At 39.2% G+C, this 24,674-nt stretch overlaps 1 protein-coding gene across 4 annotated transcripts in view; it reads right to left on the bottom strand.

Annotated features, from left to right (window-relative positions):
* Positions 1-24,674, bottom strand: part of RHOBTB1 (Rho related BTB domain containing 1) — a 75,658-nt gene that overhangs the window by 3,668 nt on the left and 47,316 nt on the right. For 3 of the 4 annotated variants that reach the window (XM_049855088.1, XM_049855089.1, XM_049855087.1), the window contains exons 4-8: positions 19,397-19,582; positions 14,706-15,679; positions 12,895-13,013; positions 6,351-6,501; positions 1,626-1,714 (exon numbers count right to left, since the gene is read on the bottom strand). In XM_049855088.1, coding sequence (XP_049711045.1) covers positions 1,626-1,714; positions 6,351-6,501; positions 12,895-13,013; positions 14,706-15,679; positions 19,397-19,582 — 1,519 coding nt within the window. Of the gene's footprint in view, positions 1-1,625; positions 1,715-6,350; positions 6,502-12,894; positions 13,014-14,705; positions 15,680-19,396; positions 19,583-24,603; positions 24,661-24,674 lie in introns of all 4 variants that reach the window. The other variant, XM_049855090.1, reaches the window with a different exon arrangement.

Below are 24,674 nucleotides of genomic sequence, written 5' to 3'. Positions count from 1 at the left end.
TCCGAATTCTAAGTGAGGAGAACCAGCTTTGATGGGGGCTTGCTGATTCTACTGCTAATAGATGTTTGTCCCCAATTTTAATTGGACCTCGATTAGACTGTTTATCACACTGGACTTTCATAATTCGCACTCATCTATTTTCCCCACTGGCCTGTGACTGCCTTGAAGGCAGAGGCTCTATTGTTCATATCCACATGTCTTGTATCTAGGGCAGTGCCTGGTACTTGGGGGAGAACAAATAACAAGTATTTGTTGAATGATAAGTCAGAAGGAACAGGCTGCTGTAAAGGCCAATTCCTCCTCCTTCCCTTTTGAATCTAAGACATCACCTACGGCCAGAGTTGGAATGGCCTGGGGCAGCACCTGTTATAAGCCTTATCCTCTCCCTAAAACTCCCTCAGTTGAGAAATACCCACTTAAAATGTCTGACCTGAGACTTACTAAACCACTGCCCTGACAGAGAGAGAGAACAAAGACAAATCCAGTAAGTGGAAGAAAAGACTGAAGAGTTTGTTCTTAGTTCCCCTAGAAGGTAAAACCCATTGTTTATAAGTCTATGCCAGAGACTAAAGAGTCTTGCATATGTTCCGTGCATTATGAGAGGTCTTTTGACTCCTCAGCACTCTTTTCTGAACATTCTCTTACTTGGTTCTCAAAATAACCTGCAAGGTTGGTAGGGTGTGAATACCATTTCCATCGCTTATGGATGAGGAAACCCTGGTGGCGTAGTGGTTAAGTGCCATGGCTGCTAACCAAAGGCTGGCAGTTCAAATCCACCGGGCACTCCTTGGAAATTCTATGAGGCAGTTTTGTCCTACAGGGTCGCTATGAGTCGGAATTGACTTGACGGCAATCGGTTTTTTTGGTTTATGGATGAAGAAACTGAGGCAAGGTTTAGCTTTGTATCTGGAGTAAATTATTCAGTGCTATAGCTGAAATTGGGTCTCTGTTCCCTCTGGAGGAGCCCTGGTGGTGCTATGGTTAAGAGCTTGGCTGCTAATCAAAAAGTCAGCAGTTCAAATCCACCAGTCACTCCTTGGAAACCCTATGGGGCAGTTTTACTCTGTCCTACACGGTAGCTATGAATCAGAATCAACTCAACAGCAATGGGTTTGTTTTTTTTTTTAATCCTCTCTGGAAGAAGGGTGCAAATGTGTACTGAGATCATGGAATCACAGTATCAATATTAACAAGTACTGATTTTAGAAAATGCCAGGAAAGCTGCAGGGCGTTATGTGGGCATTGCAGGCCTTCATGGAATTCTAGAAACATTCTGGCCTTGGCCAATACATGTCCAAGAATTCAAGAAGAAATTCAAAGGAGAAGGAGAGACAAAACCTCCCCCCTAACAAGCCCCAAGTAGTCCTCCCACACATGAAGCTGGTGCCTCGGGGGACGGTGGGGCCTGTGTAGGGGTGGGGCCCTTATTGTTTTTTCAAATGAAGCCCAGCAGGGTGAATGGTGAATGAAATGTTAAACTCTCAGATCTTCTTAGTGTACACAGGGGGCCTCTGTGACTCAGTGGTGACATCTTTATTTAGACAGATGCAACAGAGGAATGTTTTATCAGCATTGAAGCAACTGGTTGAAAACACTTAAAAGGTGAAAAGCAAATTGTTACAAACCTGGGCTAATTCCAAATAAGAGAGCACTTCCCCATCAATGCCCGTGCCACTCATCGCAGCCTTGGTCAGCTCCTGCACAGCATGCTGCTCTGAGAAAGAGAGAGGAGTAGGAGAAAGTTACACGGCACCCAGCAAGCCAGGCATTTTGCACAGAGGGTCTGGTCTGAGACCACTTAAGAGGGGAAGGAGTATGGATCCCAGCTCCGGGCAGCATCTGAATTTAATTCAGGAGCCATTTTGATGTGCGGCCTTTCAGTATACAGAGACCTAGCGTCCAGCCATTGCACTGAGTATTGTGGGGACTCTTGTTCAAACTTCCGAAATAGCCAGACTCCTCCAGACCTGCATTGTCCAATATGGTTTACCATGGGCCACATGTGGCTGTTTAAACTTAATTAAATGAAGTAAAATTAAAAATTCAGTTCCTCAGTCACACTAGCCACATTCCAAGTACTGAACAGCTTTATGTAGCTACCCTACTGGATAGAACAGATACAGAACACATTCATCATTGTGCAACGTTCTATTGGACTGTACTGCTGTAGACATTCTAGCACCTTCCCATAATTCTCTAGGTTCTCTAGCACCTTCCTGTTTGAAAGTTTTCTACTCACATCTGTACAACTCTCAATAATCCCTGACAGTAGAAACGCTGAGTAATACAGGAATGAGTCTATTTGGAGTCTTAAAAGCGTGAATGTATACATCTGTCTCAATAGCAGCTGACGGATGATATAATATTTAACTTGGATTCTAAAGACCAGGAAGACTTTCAGCCAGAAGTAACAAAAATCCAGTTTGGATAAGCCCTTTCTGCTTGGGAGCTTGTGTCCAAGGCTTCCAAAGTGAATTCAATTGTGGTTATGAGACCGAGCTGTTTCCCATCTCCTCGTGGGTTGTCACCAGCCTCTGGGATTGACCTGTATGGTACAGTTACCATCCACATTTCTAGGTCCTTGATGCTGGTGTAATTTTTTTTTTTCTTCTCTTGCACTGCTTCTATTCTTCTAATCCACTATATTGTTCAAATCAACACTATTACCTGTTCTGGCTCTATATAATTGTTAGTCAGAATATCTGGTCAATATGGTATCTGGATTAGGCACAATTTCTCAGTTGGACTGACAAATACAGAAATATTTGGAATTAAATTTCCCAGAAAAGTTGTCTGGGCTCTTTTAACTTGTGGAGAATTTTCACCCCAGAAACTGATTTTTAAGTACTATGAGGCTTGATGGGAGAAAGGCCCAGAGATTTGCTTCTGTAAAGACTACAGCCAGGACAACGCAATGGGGCAGTTTTACTCTGTCATGTGGGGTTGCTAGGAGTCGAAAATGACTCTACAGTACTTAATAAAAACTATAACAATGTTCTAAATATACCAAACACTATAAATGATTAAGGCAATCATCACAACGGTAATAACACCACTTCATAACACCATTTAATACGTGTAGAGCTCTGTAGTTTACACAAAAAGTTGTCATAGGGTTAAATTAAAAAAAAAACTTTCATGGGAAGATCAATCCCATGTTTTTATAGTCATACTTGATGTTTATATAAAAATGACACTATTCAGAGACTGATCACAACTTTGTTCAACAGATTTAGCTCCAAATTATTTTTGACTTTTCAAAAAATAAAAAAAAAAAGAAACAAAAAACAAAACAAACTTATAGGCACTTCACCAAAGAAGACATTCAGGCGGCTAACAGATACACGAGGAAATGCTCACGATCACTAGCCATTAGAGAAATGCAAATCAAAACTACAATGAGATACCATCTTACCCCAACAAGGCTAGCATTAATGCAAAGAACACAAAAGAATGTTGGAGAGGTTGTGGAGAGACTGGAACACTTACACACACTGCTGGTGGCAATGTAAAATGGTACAACCACTTTGGAAATTGATTTGGCACTTCCTGTACCAGACAATCCAGCAAACCCACTCCTTGAAATATATCGTAGAGAAATAAGAGCCATCACATGAATAGATATATGCACATCCATGTTCACTGCAGCACTGTTCACAACAGCAAAAAGATGGAAATATCCTAGGTGTCTATCGACAGACAAATGGATAAACAAATTATGGTGTATTCACACAATGGAATACTACGCTATGATAAAGAACAATGATGAATCCGAGAAACATCTCATAATAGAGATGAGTCTAGAAGGCATTATACTGGGTGAAATTAGTCAGTCTCAAAAGGACAAATAACATATAAGACCACTATTATAAGAACTCAAGAAACACAGAATAAAACATTCTTCGATGGTTACGAGGGTGGGAAGGGAGGGAGAGGGGAATGCACGAATTAGACAGTAGACAAGAATTATCTTAGCTGAAGGGAAGGACAACATACAATACAGGAGAAGTCAGCACAACTGGACTAACCAAAAACTAAGAAGTGTCCTAAATACAACCAAACATTTCGAGGGACAGAGTAGCAGGGGCAGGGGTCTGGGGACCACGGTTTCAGAGGACATCTAGGTCAACTGGCATAACAAAGTTTATTAACATTCTGCATTCCACTTTGGTGAGTGGCGTCTGGGGTCTTAAAAGCTAGAAAGCAGCCATCTAAGATGCATCACTTGGTCTCAACTCACCTGGAGCAAAGGAGAATGAAGAACACCAAAGACACAAAGAAAATAGTAGCTCAAGAGACAGAAAGGGCCACATAAACCAGAGACTCCATCAGCCTGAGACCAGAAGAACTAGATGGTGGCTGGCTACCACCAATGACCATCCTGACAGGTAACACAACAGAGAGTCCCTGACAGGGCAGTAGAAAAATGGGGTGCAGAACTCAAATACTAATAAAAAGACCAGACTTCATGGTTTGAGACTGGAGGAACCCTGGAAGACATGGCCCCTGGACTCTCTGTTAACTCAGAACTAAAACCACTCCTGAAGCCAACTCTTCAGACAAAGATGAGACAGGACTATAAGACATAAAGGAAACCCTGGTGGCGTAGTGGTTAAGTGCAGCATCTGCTAACCAAAAGGCTGGCAATTCAAATCCACCAAGCGTTCCTTGGAAACTCTATGGGGCAATTCCCTGTCCCGTAGGGTTGCCATGAGTTGGCATTGACTCGACTGCAATGAACTTTTTTTTATAAGGCATAAGATGATACCCGTGAAGAGTGTGCTTCTTAGTTCAAGTAGATACATGAGACTAAATGGGCAGCTCTGTCCCGAGGTGAGATGTGAAGGCAGAAAGGGACAGCAGTTGGTGGAATGGACACAGGAAATCTGGGGTGGAAAGGAGGAAAGTGCTGTCACATTATAGAGCGAGCAACTAGGGTCACATAATAATGTGTGTATAGATTTTGGTATGAGAAACAAACTTGAGCTGTAAACTTTCACTTGAAAGCACAATGAAAATAAATAAATAAAACTTGTAACAACTGCGAATGGTCAAATGGATTGGAATTCATATTTTGGAACAAAGGAATTGCCCACTGCAACCTCCTGGAGTTAGCATTTAAAAAGCAGCACACTCATTTGCATCTATAGCTTTAGGTGTATTGGTTAAAAATGTTTTTTTAAAAAACCTAAAGCAAAACTTCAAATAGCTCTTTCTAGCCAGTTGCGTGAGAAGTAGGGAGAGGAAAAGACTGAATTCCAGGAGGTTGTATGTAGTAGAAATCTGGAGTTCAGAGAAATATTTTTTGTAAAGACATTGCCATAAAGTCAGGTAAGACATGGCTGGTTGATTTGTTCATTCATTTTCATTAATTTATTCATCAATGCCATTATTAAACAAATATTTGTTGAGACAGTATACTCAGGTACTTTTCTATGTGTAGGGGATAAATCAGTGACTTCATGGCTAACAGGAATCAATTAAATGTAGCAATAAAAACTCAGCTTGCTTACTGACACTTCTGGAGAATGAAACTGAAGGTTAAAATTCAAGAAAAAAAAGTGTTTTAGTGCACATATCCTTTATAGACCTGCCTTAGCTTACCTACTGGACAAATCCAGGCTTGGGCAAGTTAAGCCAAGTCTCCCTTTTTTCCTTTTTCCCAAAATGGACTTAACAATGTCAGAACATTTTCTAAAATAGCTTTAAGAAGACCAGTTACATAATGCTTATTATGTGCCAGACAGTGTTCTAAGGGCTTTTTATACCTTAACTTATTTAATCTTCATAACAACTCTATGTTAAGTAATAATATCCCCATTTTAAAGAGAGAAAAAGCTGAGGCACAGAGTGGTTAGGTAAATTACAAAATCACCCAGCTAGTCAATGGTGGAGTCAGGATTTGAACCCAGGTAATCCAGCTCTGCAGTCTCTGCTCTTAACTACTGCATTCTACAGCCTTTTTCTTAAAGACTGCCTCTGACCACACGTTATGTGGATAACTTTGACAGAAGTAGTTTTATGTCAAACTCTATAGTCCACGAATGATTCTGTGTACATACAGTGTACGTCCTTGAGGGCAGGGGTCATGTATTACTCATCTGCATATTATTGGCAACAGCTAACAGGGCCTACCACAAAGGAAGTGCTTAAGGAACATGTGTTGAACTAAACTGGGCTTCCTTATACATTTGATCAGTTCAAATCACCCAGAACAAAACAATTTCATTTTGGGTAAAGAGAGAAAAAAAAATTTTTTTTTTATTCCCTAGAAATCTTATTTTGGTTTAAATGTAATTTTGATAAATATGACAGTCAGACACTGCATGGCCTCGACTCATAAGGCTTACCTGCAAGTGCAACCAAGTGTGGCAGGCAAAATCTGTTTGCCAAGGCAATTAACTCCAGTGGGTCCAGGTCCAAGGTAGGTGACAACTGCTTGGTATAGAGGTAATCCAAAACCACTTGCATTGACATCTTGTTTATGTTCGGGAGATAGACCTGCAATGTTATTTGAAAAGCTAAGTTCTGCTGAAGAAAGCAAAGAGCAGGCACATTTTCAGGTCATGCTGCTTATAAATACCCCATCTATGTGATTTGATACCGGTGAGTCTGTGATTCCTGCTCTGAGGCTGAGAAGTCACTCAGTATTTATAGCTTTAACCATAACAGTCCGATTTGTAGATGATAAAAGAGTGGGCTTGCCTGACAAAGCCTGATTTGGAAGTTTTAAATGGCTATTTGGACTTATAAATCAGACAAATGGGCTGTATATGTATGACGACATTACAAACCTTCCTTGCCGAGTACATCATAATACTTTGTTGTGGGGAAAGAAATCTCCTAGCAACATGACAGGTGTTGGAGGAGCTGCAGACCACACTGTTGCCGACACATGATAGAGCCCAGCTCTCTAAGATATCAAAACAGGGATGAGTCACAGTCCTAGTTGCCATAGGGATTGGCTTGATTTTGATGCTCTATCAGAATATACTAACACGACATACATATGTTGTTATTTTTCCTGCGGTACAACCACATAGATTCACAACTACTAGAATATTATCAAGTATCAGAGAATCCAGAGGAATCCTTTCTTAGAACATCTGAGGGAGTAGTTTGTTGAGTATGGTGAATTGTCCCCATAAAATTCCTCCAGTCTCCCTCCTGTAGTTATTTTCCATCTGGAAACATGCTAGAGTTTTCTAGAGAGCTAGGGACTGCCTGAGGACTCAAGTTCTCAATGGTTGGGGATGGGCCGGGGAGGGGATGTTCGCTGTATAACAGCTACAAAAAAAAAAAAACTGTTCACTGTAAATCTCTAAATGACTCCATGAGACAGGCCCTGGTATGAAATAGAGTGGTATCACTGGTGTTTACTATTGGAATGACAATGATTATAAAAATCAATCTTAACTGAAGGCCTCTTATGTACTAGGTACTGTGCTAAGCTTTCTACATGAGTTATCTGATTTGACACTTACATCCTTCCTAGGAGGAGAAGACTATCTATTTTTTCCATTTTATAGATAAGAAAATTGAGGTTCAGGCAGGTTAAGTCCCATGTCCAAGGTCACAGAGCTAGGAAGTAGTGACAATGATTTGAATCCAGAGAGTATAATTCTAAAATCTATATTCAGAAACATTGTGCAGTACTGGAAATCCTTGTTGGGCAAGGAAGCAAAGGTTTGGGTTACCATACAATAAAGCACCACATGTCACTAATATTTTTAAGAATTAGATTTCCAGGTACAAAAGGGTGAATCATTATAATCTTATTTTTAGTATTTTATAAACATCTACATATAAAGCATTTTATATATACATAGCAATGATTTCTTTGATATATAAAAACCAAAACCAAACCCGGTGCCGTTCAGTCAGAGTAGAACTGCCTCATGGAGTTTCCAAGGAGCCAAGGAACACCTGGTGGATTTGAACTGCTGACCTTTTGGTTAGCAGCTGTAGCACTTAACCACTATGCCACCAGAGTTTCCTCTGATATACAGCATTATATATATGTGTTTGTGTGTATATATATATATGTTCCGTATATATGTATATACACACACGATACAGCATTATGTATATAATAGGCATATAAGGCTTTATAGTGTGTGTATATAATGCATATATATGTTACATAGTGTGTGTATATATGTATATGTGTGGGTAGACAGATGATAGATGATGACAGATAGATGATGATAGACAGACAAGACAGACAGACAGATAGATAAAAAATCACACTCTACCAACAAGGGGCTCATGGCCAATATATTCTAGTGGTGTGGTTCCAGAATTGTTTAAGCTATTTCAACATTCTATATCCTCCTCCTGCTCAGTCAGGGAATGCCCTCTCAAGCAGGTAGAGATGGCCCTAATGTATCATATGGAATGCCCAGAAAAATGCCTAAAAATATTAAAGAAATAACCCCTTTCAGACGTAGCGAGAACAACGATTATGATTACACAAATAAGCTGAATGGGTCATTACCATCAATGATTTGACAACTGTGGTCATTTCAAGTTTCTAGAACAACCTCTACAATAGACAGACCTCAGAAAGTAGAAGCTATTACTGATGCTATTTTAAAGAAACCATTGCTCATGTTGAATAGTCTACAATATGCAGATGTTGGAATGTTCTGCCTTCTCAACCAGCTGTATCTACATAGGAAAAATTAATTGCTGTTAAAGTGAACCTAACATCACTTACACTTGTGTGTATGCTTACATCTGTGTATGTTTATATATACATGTACTTATTTTACACAGACATGAATATATTTATAGCCATGTATATAAGCTTATTTGTGTATATGAACACATGGTAAAATGTTATTTCTCTAAAATGGTGTTTGGATTAGTACAATTTTCCAGATAGTTGAAGGTTAATTATGTTGTGAATCTTTGAAATTTGAACCATTTCGATTGTGAAAGTACATTTTGCAAACTGCTAAGTGCTATAAAATGCTAGTAAATTGGTAATTTAAGCCCCAGAGCTTCCTCTCCTAAACAATGGGATTGTTTGCTGCTTCTCAAACAATGGCTTGGACGATAGTGCCCATGCCTAAGTCAGGTCCCGGGATATATCACTAAAATGCTGTGTGACCTTGTACAAATCACTCACCCTCTCTGCCCTTCGAAGTCATCATCTGCCATATGGGAGGAGTTTGGAATAGCTGATATCTAAATTTTTTTTTTTTCTTCTTCACTGAGATCCTGGGTTTGAAGATATTGAGATTATCTTAACAATTTTTGGTAGGAGTGTGCGCTAAAAACATTGCTAATAATAATAATAATGCCTATTAGAAGTATAAATGGCAAAATGGACATCCTAAATAGAAAGAAATCATTTTTGGCAGCAGCAGATGACAGATTCCAGCGAGCAGCCCTGCCTCAATTCTCTCAACGTCCTTGGAGCATGCTGACGCTTGTCATCACCCGTGACCCACTGCTTCCTTCTTGCTTAATACATCTCTATCATTTTTTTTAAAGCTATGGCTCTTTTAGGCAAATAAATTTAGAGGTTCTTAGAATTAACCAGTGAAAGAAAATAATCTCCCAATGCTTTCGGAACATACATTTTCTTCTGGTTGATTTCTTTAAGAAGCCTACTTCTACAGTTTCAACCTTCATAATTAACTCCACGACAAAAAAGGGAACATTTTATAGCACTTTAGAAATAAGATAAATTAAGCTATGTAAGAAATGGAATTAAACATTCTGCATCCTACCTGCTAGAGGTAGCTTAAAAAAAAAAAGTAATGAAAGAGAGCAACCCTAAACAATGTCCCACATTTCAGTTTAGTTGGTTTAAAATTTTAATTGTGAAGATCAGCACAGGCTATTAGGCTTATAATTAGAGATGGTCTCATAGAGAATCAGAGAATTCTAGATTCAGAGTGTTGCTTACTACAACTCAGGCATGCATTTTTAATGAACCACTTGCTGAGTGCTGCTGGGGAGAGAATTATGCTTACTGCCACATTAAAAGTATTGAGAAAAGTATAAGTAAAATACAGTGTCTTCTTGAATATTAAATGACAAAAAAGTTAAAGTAACATCAATGGGCATATTTTATTCTTGTCTGGGTATAAACATGATTTCTATTAATGCCTAAACAAATAGGTTAAATTCTGTGAGGGAAGTCAGGTTTTCAGAAGGCAATAAAGAGTTAAAAGGTAGACCAGGAAGGACAAATCCCAAGTGTGAACACAGGCCTGGATCAATTACAGAGTATTGAGGATTTACTTAGTGTTCCGCCCTACCCCCATAACCACTTCCACTCCTCTTTTTGAAAGGGAACCGTAGGCTTTTTAACTTAGGGCTTTCTGGAAACAAGGATCTTAATCTCTCATAGAAATAATTTAACAAGAACACTCCTTGATAACAGTCTAACATTTATTGGGCATTTGTATTGTGCTAGGCACCCAATTAGATGCTTTACATGTGTACCCTCGTGCCTTGTCTGCCCTACATGGAAGGTACCTTGTTATCCTCATGTTAAAGATGAGGAAACGGAAACTTACGGTCAGTCGTTTACCCAAGGTCAAACTAGAAAGACTGGGGATAAGAGTTTGTAACTACTATATTACACAGTTTACCATGGGAATTAAAAGAAGAGATGGGGTAGGCAGAATGTCAAGAGCTCAAGGCATTCTTAATAGATTGGCTAAAGAAATTTTAGCCCAGACCTTCTGATGCTTGGTTCCTTGGTCTTCGTCTTCTGGGTTCAGTTGAATCTATACATACCAATTAGCCTCCGCTTTACAGTACTAATTGGTGAGTGAGCTAGTCTTTTTTGGGTAGGAGGGTGCGTTAAACAGGTTACTGTCTCCAGGAGAGGTTACCGTCTCCAGGACAGGTTACTGTCTCCAGGAGAGGTTACCGTCTCCAGGAGAGGTTACCGTCTCCAAGAGAGGTTACTGAACAACATATACATGCACATTTCACATTTGCTGCCAAGTTTTTGTTTTGGTCACCTCTATCACACATTTTAATCTGGAGACGATTACAGTCCATTCTGGGAAGGGATAAAGGGGATTAGCATTCTGACAGTGTCTCTTTGTGCCTGGTTCCTGACCTTGATCAACTTCTTTCTGCTCAGTTAATAGCAGGCCCTCTGCAGCACAATCAGCACACATTTTAGTGAGCTGGAAAAAGTAAGGGAAGCAAGCCTCCGAGCTCTTTATCGCTGGTGATTACAGAAGTTGGTGAAATGCAAATAGATGATGTTTTACTAATCGGTGGCTATCCTGATTTTTTCATGGAAGAGGGGAAAAATACCATAACTACTACTGACAGCAAAATAAGACTAACAGCGGATACTACTTGTCTTATGCTTACAACATGCTTTTCAAGTAGTGACTCTTACACCTTACAACCAGACTATTGGGTGGGTATTCTTATTATCCTGCTGTCTATATGGGAAGACTGGACTGGAGCTCAGAAAGGTTAAGGCACTTGGTCAAAGGCACACAGCTTGTAAGTGGAGGAGCTGTGTGATTCCATCCCCACAGCCACTTCACTGTACTCCACTAAGCTGTAGTAGTAAGCTGTAGCAGTCTCGGTAAAAGGCTCCAACATATGGAAATACCTTTGACTACGTCAGAGAGCATTCAGTGAGTTACAGGTGAGAGCCTCGTTAGACACCAGAAGAGGTTATCAGAGTACTCCTGACCTCTATCCTCCAAACAGCAGACAGCCCTTTGGCTGGGTCTGGTTTAGGAGTAGCTGCAGCTTGTTCTGGAAGCAGAAGAATGGCCTAGTAACCATCCCAGGCTTGTGATTCTAGGATTCTGTTTCCCTACTTGGGGATGCAAATGCAGGCTCCTGGGTCACAATGGGAGTGCTCAGATTTCTGATGCAAACACCCCTTCTGAAAAGTTATTGTTTTCTGTGTTTCCTTTAAAAGTTTGGAGAGATACTGAGATAATCAAAACAAGCCTCTTAGGACAATAAACTTGATCGGGTGTCCCCATGTTTTGTTTTTTTTTTTAAAAGATAGTTCAAAAATACTCACAAAACCCAGCAAAAATTCTTGCTCAGTCTAAGACTAAATGTAGAAGTACTTGGATGGATTTTTTTTTTTCCTCTTTTCAACAGAACTTGTAAAAAAAAAAATGAGGATGCAGGGTCTCCAAGATAATGCCGGCTCTGCTCTGCTAAAAATACCCTCCTTTGGAAGATAAGGCCAGCGTCTGACAGGAGATTCACCTGTTTCTACCAGATCTCAATACTTCAGAAGAGTAGCCATTTGCTCCATAACTATTGTCTTACAGCTAATGAACCCTCAGTCCTAGTATCCCCTCAGCACAAGTAGAGAAGGCAAGTCAGGGCAGAGCCTTGGGCACTGTTACAGCCTCAGGGTGTGAGGTCCTTCAACGAAACCTGAAGGCAAGCCAGTGCATCCCTCATCATGCAAATGAGGAGACTGAGGCACAATTACGTAGTTTCTTAAGATCTCCCATCAGGTGAGGGAGAGAGCTGACCCCAGGACTAAGTGCCCAAAGGATTCTTTTCACTTTCCTGAACTTCTAGAGGACAGGTTCTTCCCTCCTTATACTTGATTTTGATGGTATCTTGCACTGCAATATTTGTTAAAAAGTATAGATGAGCGTGTATTCATGGAAGAGGAGAGCTACAAGGATGGAAGGATATTATGCATGCAACACTCTTAGGTACTCACATATAAAAAGTGACCAATAAATAACAGCTCCTCACAACTGTAGAATTAAGGATGACCTGATATTCAAGTACTGTCCTGAGAACCATTTCATGCAAGTAGTTAAAAGAATTAAAGTCATCTGAACAATTAAACAGTTTATATAAACACACACGCTTGGCACATACATAAAGATACCACTTAGGTTTTACAAAGGCACATACCTCGCTATTGGCGCTTTCTACGAATGACCCTCCAAACATGGCGGCCATCCACTCGCAGCTGCAGATCAGCAGCGGCTTGTGGGCACTGATGGCTCCATCATCCAATTTAAATGTCACGTCTGCCAAAGGATTAAGGAAACACAGCCATAAATTAGCCTCAAGGAGGTAAACCAGCCCTCTGCTCTACCCATATTCAACTTCCATTTTTAGCACAACCAATTCCTCTCACTGTTCTCCAAGAATTAATGAGCAAGCATTTAAAATCACACATAAAGTCACAACACAAATTCTCCAAATCAGAAAGTAAGAGAAAGGAGCAGAATAATCTTTTCCTCCTTCTTATTATGAAAAATTTCAAACACACAGGTAGCGGAATGACTATTAAAACAAAAACTTATTTGTCCACTACCTAGATTCAATGATTATTAACATTTTTCCATGCTTCCTTCAGTTATATTTGATTTATATCTATATATATGTGTGTGTATATTTTTTTAAAGCTAGTATGGCACTTCGCTCCTAACCACTTTATCATGAATGTTCTAAAAATATGATCACTTCCACAAATAACCATACCATTATCATACCCAAGAAAGTAAACAGTAATTCACTAAAGCATTCACTACCTATTTCATATCCAAATTTCAACAATTAGCTCTAAATTGTATTTTATACTTTTTTTTTTTTTTTTTTAAACAGAATCCAATTGAGGCTTACACACAGTATTTGGTCATTATGCCTCTGCAATAAGGAGAGAGTGATTTAATCAACTTTACTTAAGGTCCATCACTTCATTTACTGTAGGTTTGTAACATTTAGTTTTCACTAACTTGCAAGACTGACTATACCATGATGGTCAGTGTTTGCAGTAAATGATACACTTGCAAGCTTTAAAATTAATTAACAGGCTCAGTAAGCACTTACTAAATATACAGTACCATGGAAGGCATTATGAAAGATAAAGACAAAAAAAAGTATCTATAAAATAGAAGTCAGGAAATCATGAAATAAACTAACACGCACATGCGCGCGCACACACACTCAGATGGTAATTTCAAACAAAAATGAACAGGGCCACGTGTACAAGATAGTACAAACATGAGTCAAGAACCCATACTGGATACAGGCCACTGGTGTGCTTTGGCAATTATCTAAGGGCGCTGTGGACAGCATACTGCACAGTTATCAGCAAAGAAGGGGCAAGAAAAACATGGAAGAGCAGGGCAAAGAAGTGTGAGAACAGAAAAGGAGAGGGGCTGGAAAGAGATGAAGCACCCTGGACAGTAATGCAGAAGGCTGTCAATATTGCCACAAGGACTTTAGTGGCCTGAGGACCAGAAGTCATTGATTTTTGACATGGGCAAGTGCTGAAGGTCAGTGGAGAATGGAGCTGGTCAGGGAAGGCATCCTGCAAGTGAATTTTAAGCAATCAAGCAAACTGAAGATAGGCTCAAGAGTAACCTGACCTACCCTGAGAAGCGGTATGATGCTGTGGTGGTTTAGGGACCAGTTTCTGCAGTCAGAAAAGCTTGGGTTCAAATCCTGGCTCTACCACTTACTACCCGTGTAACCACAGGCAAGTTACCTCAGCTCTCTGCCCCTCAGTTTCCCCATCTGAAAACTAGAGATAACAATACTTAACTCTTATGTTTGATGATGATAATTAAATAAGTTAACACATGTAAGGTACATGGAAAAAAAAAGCACTTATAAAGGTTAGCTATGTTATTCTTTCTCCTCCATTATGTTTGCCTAATACATGATAAAACACACTTGAAAGTTTTGAAAACTCTGTCACTGGGCCCTCTCACCTGAGAACGTCCCCTTGCTGAGACACTCTTTTATCCGATTGGCTTTCCTGACGTGAAATGCTTTTGTAATCTCCTGGTTCATGAAGGCTTCTTTGTTCATGATGTTTTCCACCATCATTCTCAAATCAAATATCTCCAGGACCTCTGCAATTTGAGCCAGGCCCACCAAATCTTTTTCCTTTTCATCCAGCTGCCCCGTATAAAGAAACTGGAGCAGGGTCCGGAAAGGGCCTGGCTGGACTGAAGAGTCCATCCTGACCACAGTCACAGGGCCCACCCGCTTTGAAATGGGGTTGACTTGCATTTCCTTTTGCATGCCAACAAACCCCTTACTCCATCCAGACAAATCCTGTGTCTCTGGAACTGAGCTCTCAGCTTCCAGCCCCCGAGTCTCCAGTAGGTCCTTGCTTGAGGACGTCCACTGATCGGCTTGAGGTGGCCTCGGAATGCCTTCCTCCCTTTCCTCATCTGGGTCAAGACTCAATGTCCGCAGCTGGAAATCCCTGTTCTGCTTCTCTTTCTCACAAGCTCCTTCACCCGAATTTGGGCATTCTTCACATTCCATCAAAAAAAGATCGCAAAATTTGGAAGAGGAGGTAGCGAGGTAAATTCGGTGCGCAAAGATGTGCTCCTGATCTTGAAGGACGAATAGTACATCCGCGCACAGAGGATTGTTCAGTAAACAGGCAGCTTCATTCGTCCAGGCGGAGGGACATTCAGGAATTTTGATGACTGGTGGAGGTGCTTTTGGAGGTAGGAATGGTGCCTGAAGTAAAGGTTTCTGAACTTTCTTTAAGTGGGATTTCCAGAACTGCAAGTGACGGCGGGAAATCAGGGCTGCTCGGATGGCATTGTCAAACACATCCTTGATTCCAAACTGGTCAAACACACTCGTTTCATAGTATGGTATGCCCAGTTCCTTTGCGACCTCTCTACCTTTTTCTGGGGGCAAAATATCCTCTCTTTTTATGGGCCTGAAATACAATAGTTTAAAAGATTATAATTAACCTTATTTTAGGCGGAAAAAAGCAACCAGGGCTTACCTATGCACCAAATTGGAGCATACGTTTAAAATCCTATACAGGTTTTTAATAAGGATCTTGAAAAATGTTACTACCAACATCAAATCTTTCCAAAACAAAGGAGTTAAGATTGTAGAGCGAAAAAAAAAAAAAAGCTTTTGGTAGTAACCACAGTAATTGAAGTATCATCCATTCATTAGCTGTTTGATCTAGGTCAAGTTACTTGAACTCTTTAAGCCTCAGTTTTCCCATCTTTAAAATAGGAATAATAATATAAGCATACCTACACCTTAAAGAAGTATTGAGAGGTTTAAAGGAAGTAATATGAGAAAAACTCAGCATAGTAGCTGGTCCAGTGCTTGATAAATGTTAGCTGTTATCACCACCATATCATCGCCGTCACCTTGTGCTTAAATTATGCTTTAGAACTTCTAAAAGGATTCTATATAAATTTTCTCATTTAAGCCTTACAATAACCCTGTGAGATATTACTTTCATTCTACATTCTTGAGGAAATTGAGCACAAAGCTTAAAGGGGTTGCCTAAGAACACATTTGCAAGATGGGGAGAGACCTCTACTCAACAATTAGAGTCCAGAACATCCCACTCCTGGGTTAAATGCTGCATATTCAACAGCTCATTAAGCTCTAGTCACTGGATTTATGAAGGAGCCCTGGTGGCACAACTGTTAAGTGTTCAGCTGCTAACCAAAAGGTGAGCAGTTTGAATCCACCCAGTGTGACTTTGTGGGAAAAACGACCTGGCAATCTGCTCCAGTAAAGATTACAGCTTAGCAAACTCTATGGGGCAGTTCTACTCTGTCACACTGGGTCGCTGTGAGTTGAAATTGGCTTGATAGCACCTAACAACAACTGGATTTATGAATCCTCTTTCATATCTTTCCCTCCACTGTCTTCTGTTAGGCCTTCATCATCTTTTGTTTGGCCTACTGTATTAGCCTCTTAACTGGTTTCTCTTCAGATTCTCCACATTTTAGTCAATGGTCCTCATCGTTACCAGAAAAATCTTTATATAACACAAATATGGCTTAACTCCAATTCCGTTAAAAATTCCTGGTTCTGCAAAGCCCACGAAATAAAGTCCACACCCTTTAGGCTAGAACACAAGACCCATTTAAAATCAAATCAAATCCAGTGAGGCGAAATCTTTGGAAGCAACATGAGTAGTAGTATCGTGCTGTGGTTATGGCACAACCATGGTAAAGAAATAGACGGATTTCAGAATATGGGCAAGGTGTGATTCGTCGTTACTCTGTTCATACACACATACTTGATTCTGAGAAATGCTTTCAGGAACTGGTCTTCCTAAATAAACATGTGGTCCTCTATACCAAAGATAATATGTGTGACAGGCACTAGTCTTAGGAGAAATGAGATTATACTGGATAGAATTTGAAGAGTTGGATAGAAAAGAGGAAAAATTGTAGGGTGCTGGCAAAGGCAGAAGGAAGTACAGGGAAGAAGGTTCAAGGTTTGCTCCTGAGGACATTTTGTGTTCCTTGTATCTCAGACTTACTTGAGAATTACTAACAGATGAAACCCTTTCAGGCTTTGTTCAAATACCACCTCCTTCATGAAATCTTCTCAGAACTGCTATCTGGAACAGACTACCCCTGTGTTGCCATAATTCTCCTCCAGGCCTTCACCAGGCATGGGCAGATTAACCAGAAAGCAAGGTATGCATGGGCTTAACTGTGTTTACTTACTAATCTGTAGTGCACAATTTCACATGGGTTTCACCACAACATGAAGTGAAAGGTGAAATTGTACACTACAGATTAGTAAGTAAGCACAAGCAATCCTGTGTGTACTTTGCTTATTGGGTGATCCGTCCCTGGTTACGAAACTCGATTAGTACACTAATCTGTTCTTTTGTATAGAAAGTTCCTAAGGGCAGGGGCAGTCTCTCATTAACCATGAATCCTCCTTCCCTCTATGTGGCTCCTAATACTCAATTACTAGTCCACGCATTTCAGACGGATTGTGAAAACTGAATATAGCTTCAGAATTGTATTCCAATGTATCTAGAAAATCAGAAATTGCCTTTAAAAAGTGCCATTTGCTTTAGTTTTGAGAGCTCAAGAAATTGTGTCAATATAAAATTTCGTAATAAGCCTATAAGGCAAACATTGAAGGAAGATATTAACATTTTTTGAAATGCTACATTCTCCAGTTAAAAATTCAGTTCAACATAAAAAATATATTCTTTTATAATGGGAATTTGAGAGAACATTTTTAAAAATTTTGTTAAGAATATACACAGCAAAACATAGTATCACCTCAACCATTTCTACATGTACAATTCAGTGACACTGATTACATTCTTCAAGTTGTGCAACCATCTTCACCCTCCTTTTCTGAGTTGTTCTTCCCCCATTAACATAAACTCACTGCCCCCCAAGATTCCTGTGTATATTTCGAGTTGCTGTTGTCAGTTTGATCCCATGTAGATGGTTTTTAAAACAGCGTAATGCTCTAATGCTCAAGGCAGACATTTTTTACTAGTTAAGCCAGACTATTGTTTGGTTTTAGGAAGGCTTCAAGGAATATTTTTGGTTTACAGTTTAACAACTATCTCAGGGCAATAGTTTTAGGGGTTCATCCAGATTCTATGGCTCCAGAAAGTCTGGAGTCCATAAGAATTTGAAGTTCTGTTCTGCATGTCCCCCCTTTTTGATCAAGATTCCTCTATAGAATCTTTGATCAAAATATTTAGTAATGGTAGCTGGGCACCATCCAGTTCTTCTGATCTCATGGCAAAGGAGGTAGTGGTTCATGGAGGCGATTAGCCACATATTCCATATCCTCTTCCTATTCCCGACTGTCCTTCCTCTGTTGCTCCAAGTGCATAGAGACTAATTTTTGTGCCTTGGACGGCCACTTGCAAGGTTTTAAGACCTCAGGCTAAGAGTCTAGGAGGTAGGAGGTAGAACAGAAGCATTAAACATGTTATTAGGCTAATTAACTGGGATGTCCCATGAAACCATGACCCTGAGAACACTGTTTTTTAAAAACTCTTATTTTCTCTCAAAATTGGTATCCTGTTTTACATATAGTGAAATAAATCCTCCTTCAAGTTTGTGATGCTGTAAAAATATATCCACTAGAGACATTTACATAGCAGTGTTGTGTTTTTGCAAATACAGGCCCAAATGATTTTTAAAAACTGGACGCTGCCATCTTGGGATAGATTAAGGAAAATGAGGAAGATTAAGAACACTAGGATATGCATACTTATATAAACCTGATGATCCTGGGGCTAAGGATTGTGGCTGGTCACTCTGAGAGTTAGTTAACTTTATTATAAAAATTGCTATTTCCAGAATGACATTATTATGAGTAGTTAGCATTTTGTCTAATGCTTTGCAAATTTCAAAGCTTTTTCATACATACCATTTTATAATTAGAAAATTCATTTCAAGCACTGGCCAACCAGATTTCAAAAACGGGTTTCCATGTTAAGAGGTGAGATGAGAATGAGAAGTATTCTGGACACACCACCTCATAATTAACTAAATAGCTTAAAGCTTATGCCTGATTGATGAGGTCCCAGATCCCTTGAAGAACAGAATGCCGGGCTAGAGAGACACCTGCTCCCTCTACATTTTAATTTGGCCAGCACAGTTAAACACCAAGTACTTTGGCTTACCTTGCTAAAGGGCGTCTGGCTCGATTAACAGCTTCAAGATCAGCATAGCGGAGATCTAGCTGACAGCCAACTAGAACGACAGGTGTGCGAGGGCAAAAGTGCTTGATTTCTTGATACCACATGGTTTTCACATGATTTAGGGAATTGGGATTAGCGATTGAAAAACAGAGAACCACAACATCAGACCTAAGAGAAAATCACAAAGGAAGCTGTATTGCTTGTTAACTTTTTTTTTTAAAACCATTATGTTACCCCTCCTCCCACCCTATCTAATACCACAACATGTCACATTAAAAAAAAAAAAAAAAAGACCAGATATTAAAAAACATCTTGGAGTCATGCAAACAGCCCGAAAGCCCCCACATTCCAGCACTAACACAACCTACTAGTTCATTTCCATATTGCACTGCAGAATGCATACGCATTGAAAAGTTTCAGATGAAGTTATTTTACAATACAGATGATTATCCAAACTTGACTCAGTCCTGGAACCACAACATGCTGAACTATTTCTGTTCATCACAAGAAATAGTTTCAAGAAAAAAGAAAATAATAAAAAACAACCTTCTACCAGTTTAAACAGAAAAGTGATGATGGCTCAACCGAATGAGATAAAGGAAACAGTTGAAACATTACTGGAAATGTAATGGAAGTATTTGCTGTACATGGTCAGCAAATACACAGAAGGATTTCTGCCCTTCTTCCCGCCTCTGCACACATGTAGAGAGCAAAACCACTTATCTGTTTCCGAAAAGAAAAATCCTGAATTTGCAGGAATTCTGACTCTTTACTAGGTATAAGGCAAGAAGGCAGTATTTAATGTACAACTAAGCAAGAGTTAGATGGATAGCTCATAAGATGACAAAATGTTGGAAGCAGATCGCTCAAACGTTATATATGATACATTGCTGGTATACGGGGAAAAGAATTTTATAGTCAGTTTTGACATAGTGATTTTCTATTTTTTACATAATAACTTACCATTCTAGAAGCCAAAGAACTATATTATAAAACAGTTGCTCAATTATGGTGTTTCATGGATAGCTGCTAACAGTATCTTTAATACAACATATAAATCGCAGCTCTATTAAAATATCCTAAATGATGACTTTCAAAACATTGAGGCAGAAGAATATAAAGAATAGGAAAATTATGCCCAAGGACTGATGACTATCTTGCAGCTAAATTCAGAAATAAACTCTTACAATTTTATTAGATGCTAATTTATTGCCTTTATTGTTCATATAATGAGAAGAATCAAGTGGATCAATCAAAACACCTTTTTCTTAAATCATTAATGAGCTATTCCCCCTACATATCAATGAAGACAAACAAATATATCTAGGCAACCATAAAATTTCTAAAAATAATCATTTGCAATGCAGAAAACTGCAGGGTGCTTATATTAAATGTAATTCACAAGTTGAGCCTTTAAATTTATATACAAGAAAAACTGCACCAGACAATAGCAAATAGATGGGAAAAAAATCCCAAGATAAAAATATTTCGAAATTATAAAAATAGGTCCTAGGACTCAAAGTGGATGAATATATTACTCTGTATATTTAGAATCTCCTTGAAATAAAATTATCAAAGATTCTTGGACACTGGAAGAGTATGTGTAAAAATGTGCATAAATATATAAATGAAAGAGAAACACATCTTGTCTTTGGGATTCTGATTTAGTTAGTGGAATATTCTGTGCTGTTTTACTTTCTATCAGCATAAATGACAGTATCCAGTAAAGCCAAGAATGCTTTGAATTTTACATTTTCTTACGGGCTGAGTTTTCTATTATTCATAATCCTATTTATACCCAGTATCTGATGAAGCTTTGTCCTGATCATAAAACAAAGCCACCATGAATTTTGGTATAGTGAGAATAGTATGACAGTATCTGAGGTTCAATACCATAAAGAAATAAATTGAGGAAATGTACCCAGCATCTAAATGTGGAGTAGTATGTATGTGTATAAAATTACTGTAATTGGCACCTTCTATTTCCATAGGAAAGCAAATGGTTATAAAGGAAATCATTCTCAGAGCATAATTTATATGACAGACATGTAGCTAAACGTCAATTCTGTTATCTAATTTTGATACAGCATGCCAGCTTTTGAAATCAGAGCTAGCTCGGTTGCCAAGGTTACCATAACACTCAAGCCATTGAACATATACTAGTTACTATCCAGATGACCTGTAAACAAGTACAGACAGGACCTTGGGGGCTGGAAAAAATGGAATCTTGTGACAATGACAGCACATAATGTGGTTTCCAGAGGGCCTAACTTCTATGTTGCATCAATATCTAAATGCCTGAAATGTCGGAAAGCTAGAAAAAATAATTCAATGCTCTGTAAATGTTTGGCCTCAAAAGGATGCTAGTTAAAGAGGAGAGCCTGTGCTTGTAGCAATACTACCATTGTCCAAAGCTAAAATAACTTACTGAGTTGAAATTCTATTTGGATCCTTGAAATAAAGTTTTTTTTTTCCTTTTTTAAAATGTTTATTGAGGCGCTATGAGAATTTGCCCCATTTCACATTGAAAGCGGATTTAAAAAATAAGATTATATGACTACCAACTTGCTTAAATGGCTTTGGTTTAGCCCCTGTTGATCTAACTACAAACGTAAATTATGAAAACAGATTACATATATTCCTATTCTTTAGTCCCAACATAATGAATATGGTACCCTAGACGTGATTTTCACAAAAATGCTGAGAATCAATGGATGTAGTGATGGAACTATAGAAAGATACACTCCTTATCTCAATATTCTTTTATAATTCCCCATTCTCAATACATTAATATCTTCTGTGGTATAAACACCATATAATCACGTAAGTATTTTGAGAATGCCATTTATTTCCTCTAGATTTTGAGCCAGTTTTTCTATGCAGTCAAAGAAGGCGCAAGATCTGCAGCTAAGAATATTTCCAGCTGTGGGCAGGATTCTAAGGAGCTAGAGACATTAAATAACTTTTAATCAAAACATGCATTCCTGTGTGGAGACTGTTCAATGTCTGACATCAGCTCGTGTTTAAAAATGCCATTCCTATGAATGATAAAAAGAGAAAGGCAAGTTTTAGTATTGCTACTTCTATGGCTCTGTTGCAATTTTTTTAACTTCAAAGAGTGAGGTTAAAAATAATTGGGAAGGGGAGTGTGGTGAGGACACTCACATATTAAGCAGCAGGATTAGTCTAGAATTGACCTCAGGGGTCCTATTTCACCTGTAAAAAGAATCTGATGGGATTTAAGTCGAGTCCTACAGCTATTTGGAGTAGAAAGCACGAGAATTTGAGAATGCAGAGGCAAAGCACAGAGTTGATAAAACTCCAAATTCCAGAACTTAAATAAGAGGAAGTAGAAAGAAGTTTGGGATTCTTATATATACATATATATGATTTTCTTTTTTTTTAGGGAAAAATGTGATTTCTCATTCATAACGTGAAAAATCAATCTAAAAATTTCACATGAAATAATGTTTTGATTAGTTAAGTAAAAAGAGTCCAAAGTGAACGGCTGTGTTGGAAACAATTAGGAATCTCCAATTTCATCATAGGTGGAGGGGATCAAAGAGAAACCAAATGCTTGATCTGATAAAGCCAACCTCAGATGTATTAGCTTTTCTTCGGATATTAAACGAACAAAAAATAGCATCTTTTTTCAGTTCTTTTTCAAGAAGAACATTGGTCAAAGATAGCAGGTGGAAGACTGGCAAAGATATTTGGATAACATAAGGGGTACATGCAACATTGGGACCAAAACCTTTGTTGAAGGATACAAGCAAAAAATTGTGAAGAAGTGCGTCTAACCCACATATCTTGGCCTGAGCTAGACTTTGTAACAGCAAATGCCACACACATTCCCAAAGGCTGTCTTCATAATTTACAGTCAAATATAGCAAACGTGGTAGGAAAAGATTAGAGGAAAAGCCAGAAGCTGAATTGTTTTTCCAATCTGAAATATCAAATTCATCCTTTGAAGAAGCAGCTGAAAAAGGGTAAGTAAAGAGTATCAAAAGTTAGTTTTTTGGAATGAATTTTCTAAACTTTTCCTTATCACAAAAGTTCTTGCATCTTCTTAGTCTGTTTTCCCTTTACCAGTCTCATCCACCTTGCCATCATTGTCCAGCTAAGGGACTGTGGGCCCTGGGTATTCTCATCTGTTAAATAAAAGAATATTCCTACAGTATCCTTTATACTGTAGGCCAATTTTATGGTCATTGGAAAGGATGGAAAGGATTCCACCCATCCCTCCAGATAGCTGTGAGTGGGAGAGCCAAATGCCCTTCTCCAATGTCCCCAATCCTGGTTGGGTCCCTTGCTGGAGTAACACTTGGTGACCCAGAGGGAGTTAATAATAGTATTTTCCTAAGTTTTGCTGGGCAGTATCTCCTTTTAGTGTACATTTGTACTTTTAAGCCTTTTGTTCTTTAGTAGGGTCCTACCTCTCTATAGGAAACCCTGGTGGCATAGTGGTTAAGAGCTACGACTGCTAACCCAAGGGCCAGCAGTTTGAATCCACCACGTGCTCCTTGGAAACTCTATGGGGCAGTTCTACTGTCCTATAGGGTCTCTGTGAGTCGGAATCGACTTGAAGGTAATGGGCTTGGTTTTTGGTTTGCCTCTCTATATGTCACCATTGCCTCCTATTATAGTTATTTCGTTTTTTTTTAGTAGGGTTTCTCACAATATTTATATTGGTACAGATCACAGTCACATTTAAATGGGCTTCTTTGTCAACGTGCACAAGTCCCCTCTGGCAATGACTCCTGGCCTTTGGGACTTCAAGCTTCCTTCTCTTCCTTGATAACCAAAGAAGGCTCTTTGTAAAGTACAAGAAAACATTTTCAAAACCATTCATGTTGACAACACATCTTTCATGCATATAGTCTGACAGTGCTATGCAAACAGACAGATCAAAACAGCACAAAACAGCTGGTAGCATGGCAGAGAAAAAGGGATGTGTAACACGTGGCTTTGGAAAATTTTAGTAGGGGAGCAGCCCAGTGTGTATGAGATGTGGAGCGAGCTGTCAGTAATGGTGAACATAACCACCTGGAGATGAATGGCTGTGTAAGTTCATACTCATGGAAGATGGAGAGGCCTGCAGGGGAGTGCCTGGGAGGGGATCTGGGGAGAGCAGGGCAGTACCATGCAGTGCCCTGGATGTGAGCGGAGAAATCAAGTCCATACTTTACCAAGAGCAGTGAGGCTTCTTAAGTACAGATGTTATGGGGGGAAACTGTCAAAACAGCCTGAAATATATCCA

Source organism: Elephas maximus, chromosome 16 (genome assembly GCF_024166365.1).
Source record: "Elephas maximus indicus isolate mEleMax1 chromosome 16, mEleMax1 primary haplotype, whole genome shotgun sequence".
In the NCBI taxonomy this organism is placed as follows: Eukaryota; Metazoa; Chordata; class Mammalia; order Proboscidea; family Elephantidae; genus Elephas; species Elephas maximus.
Note: the sequence above shows the minus strand (reverse complement) of the source record. Positions and strands in the feature narration are given on the sequence as shown.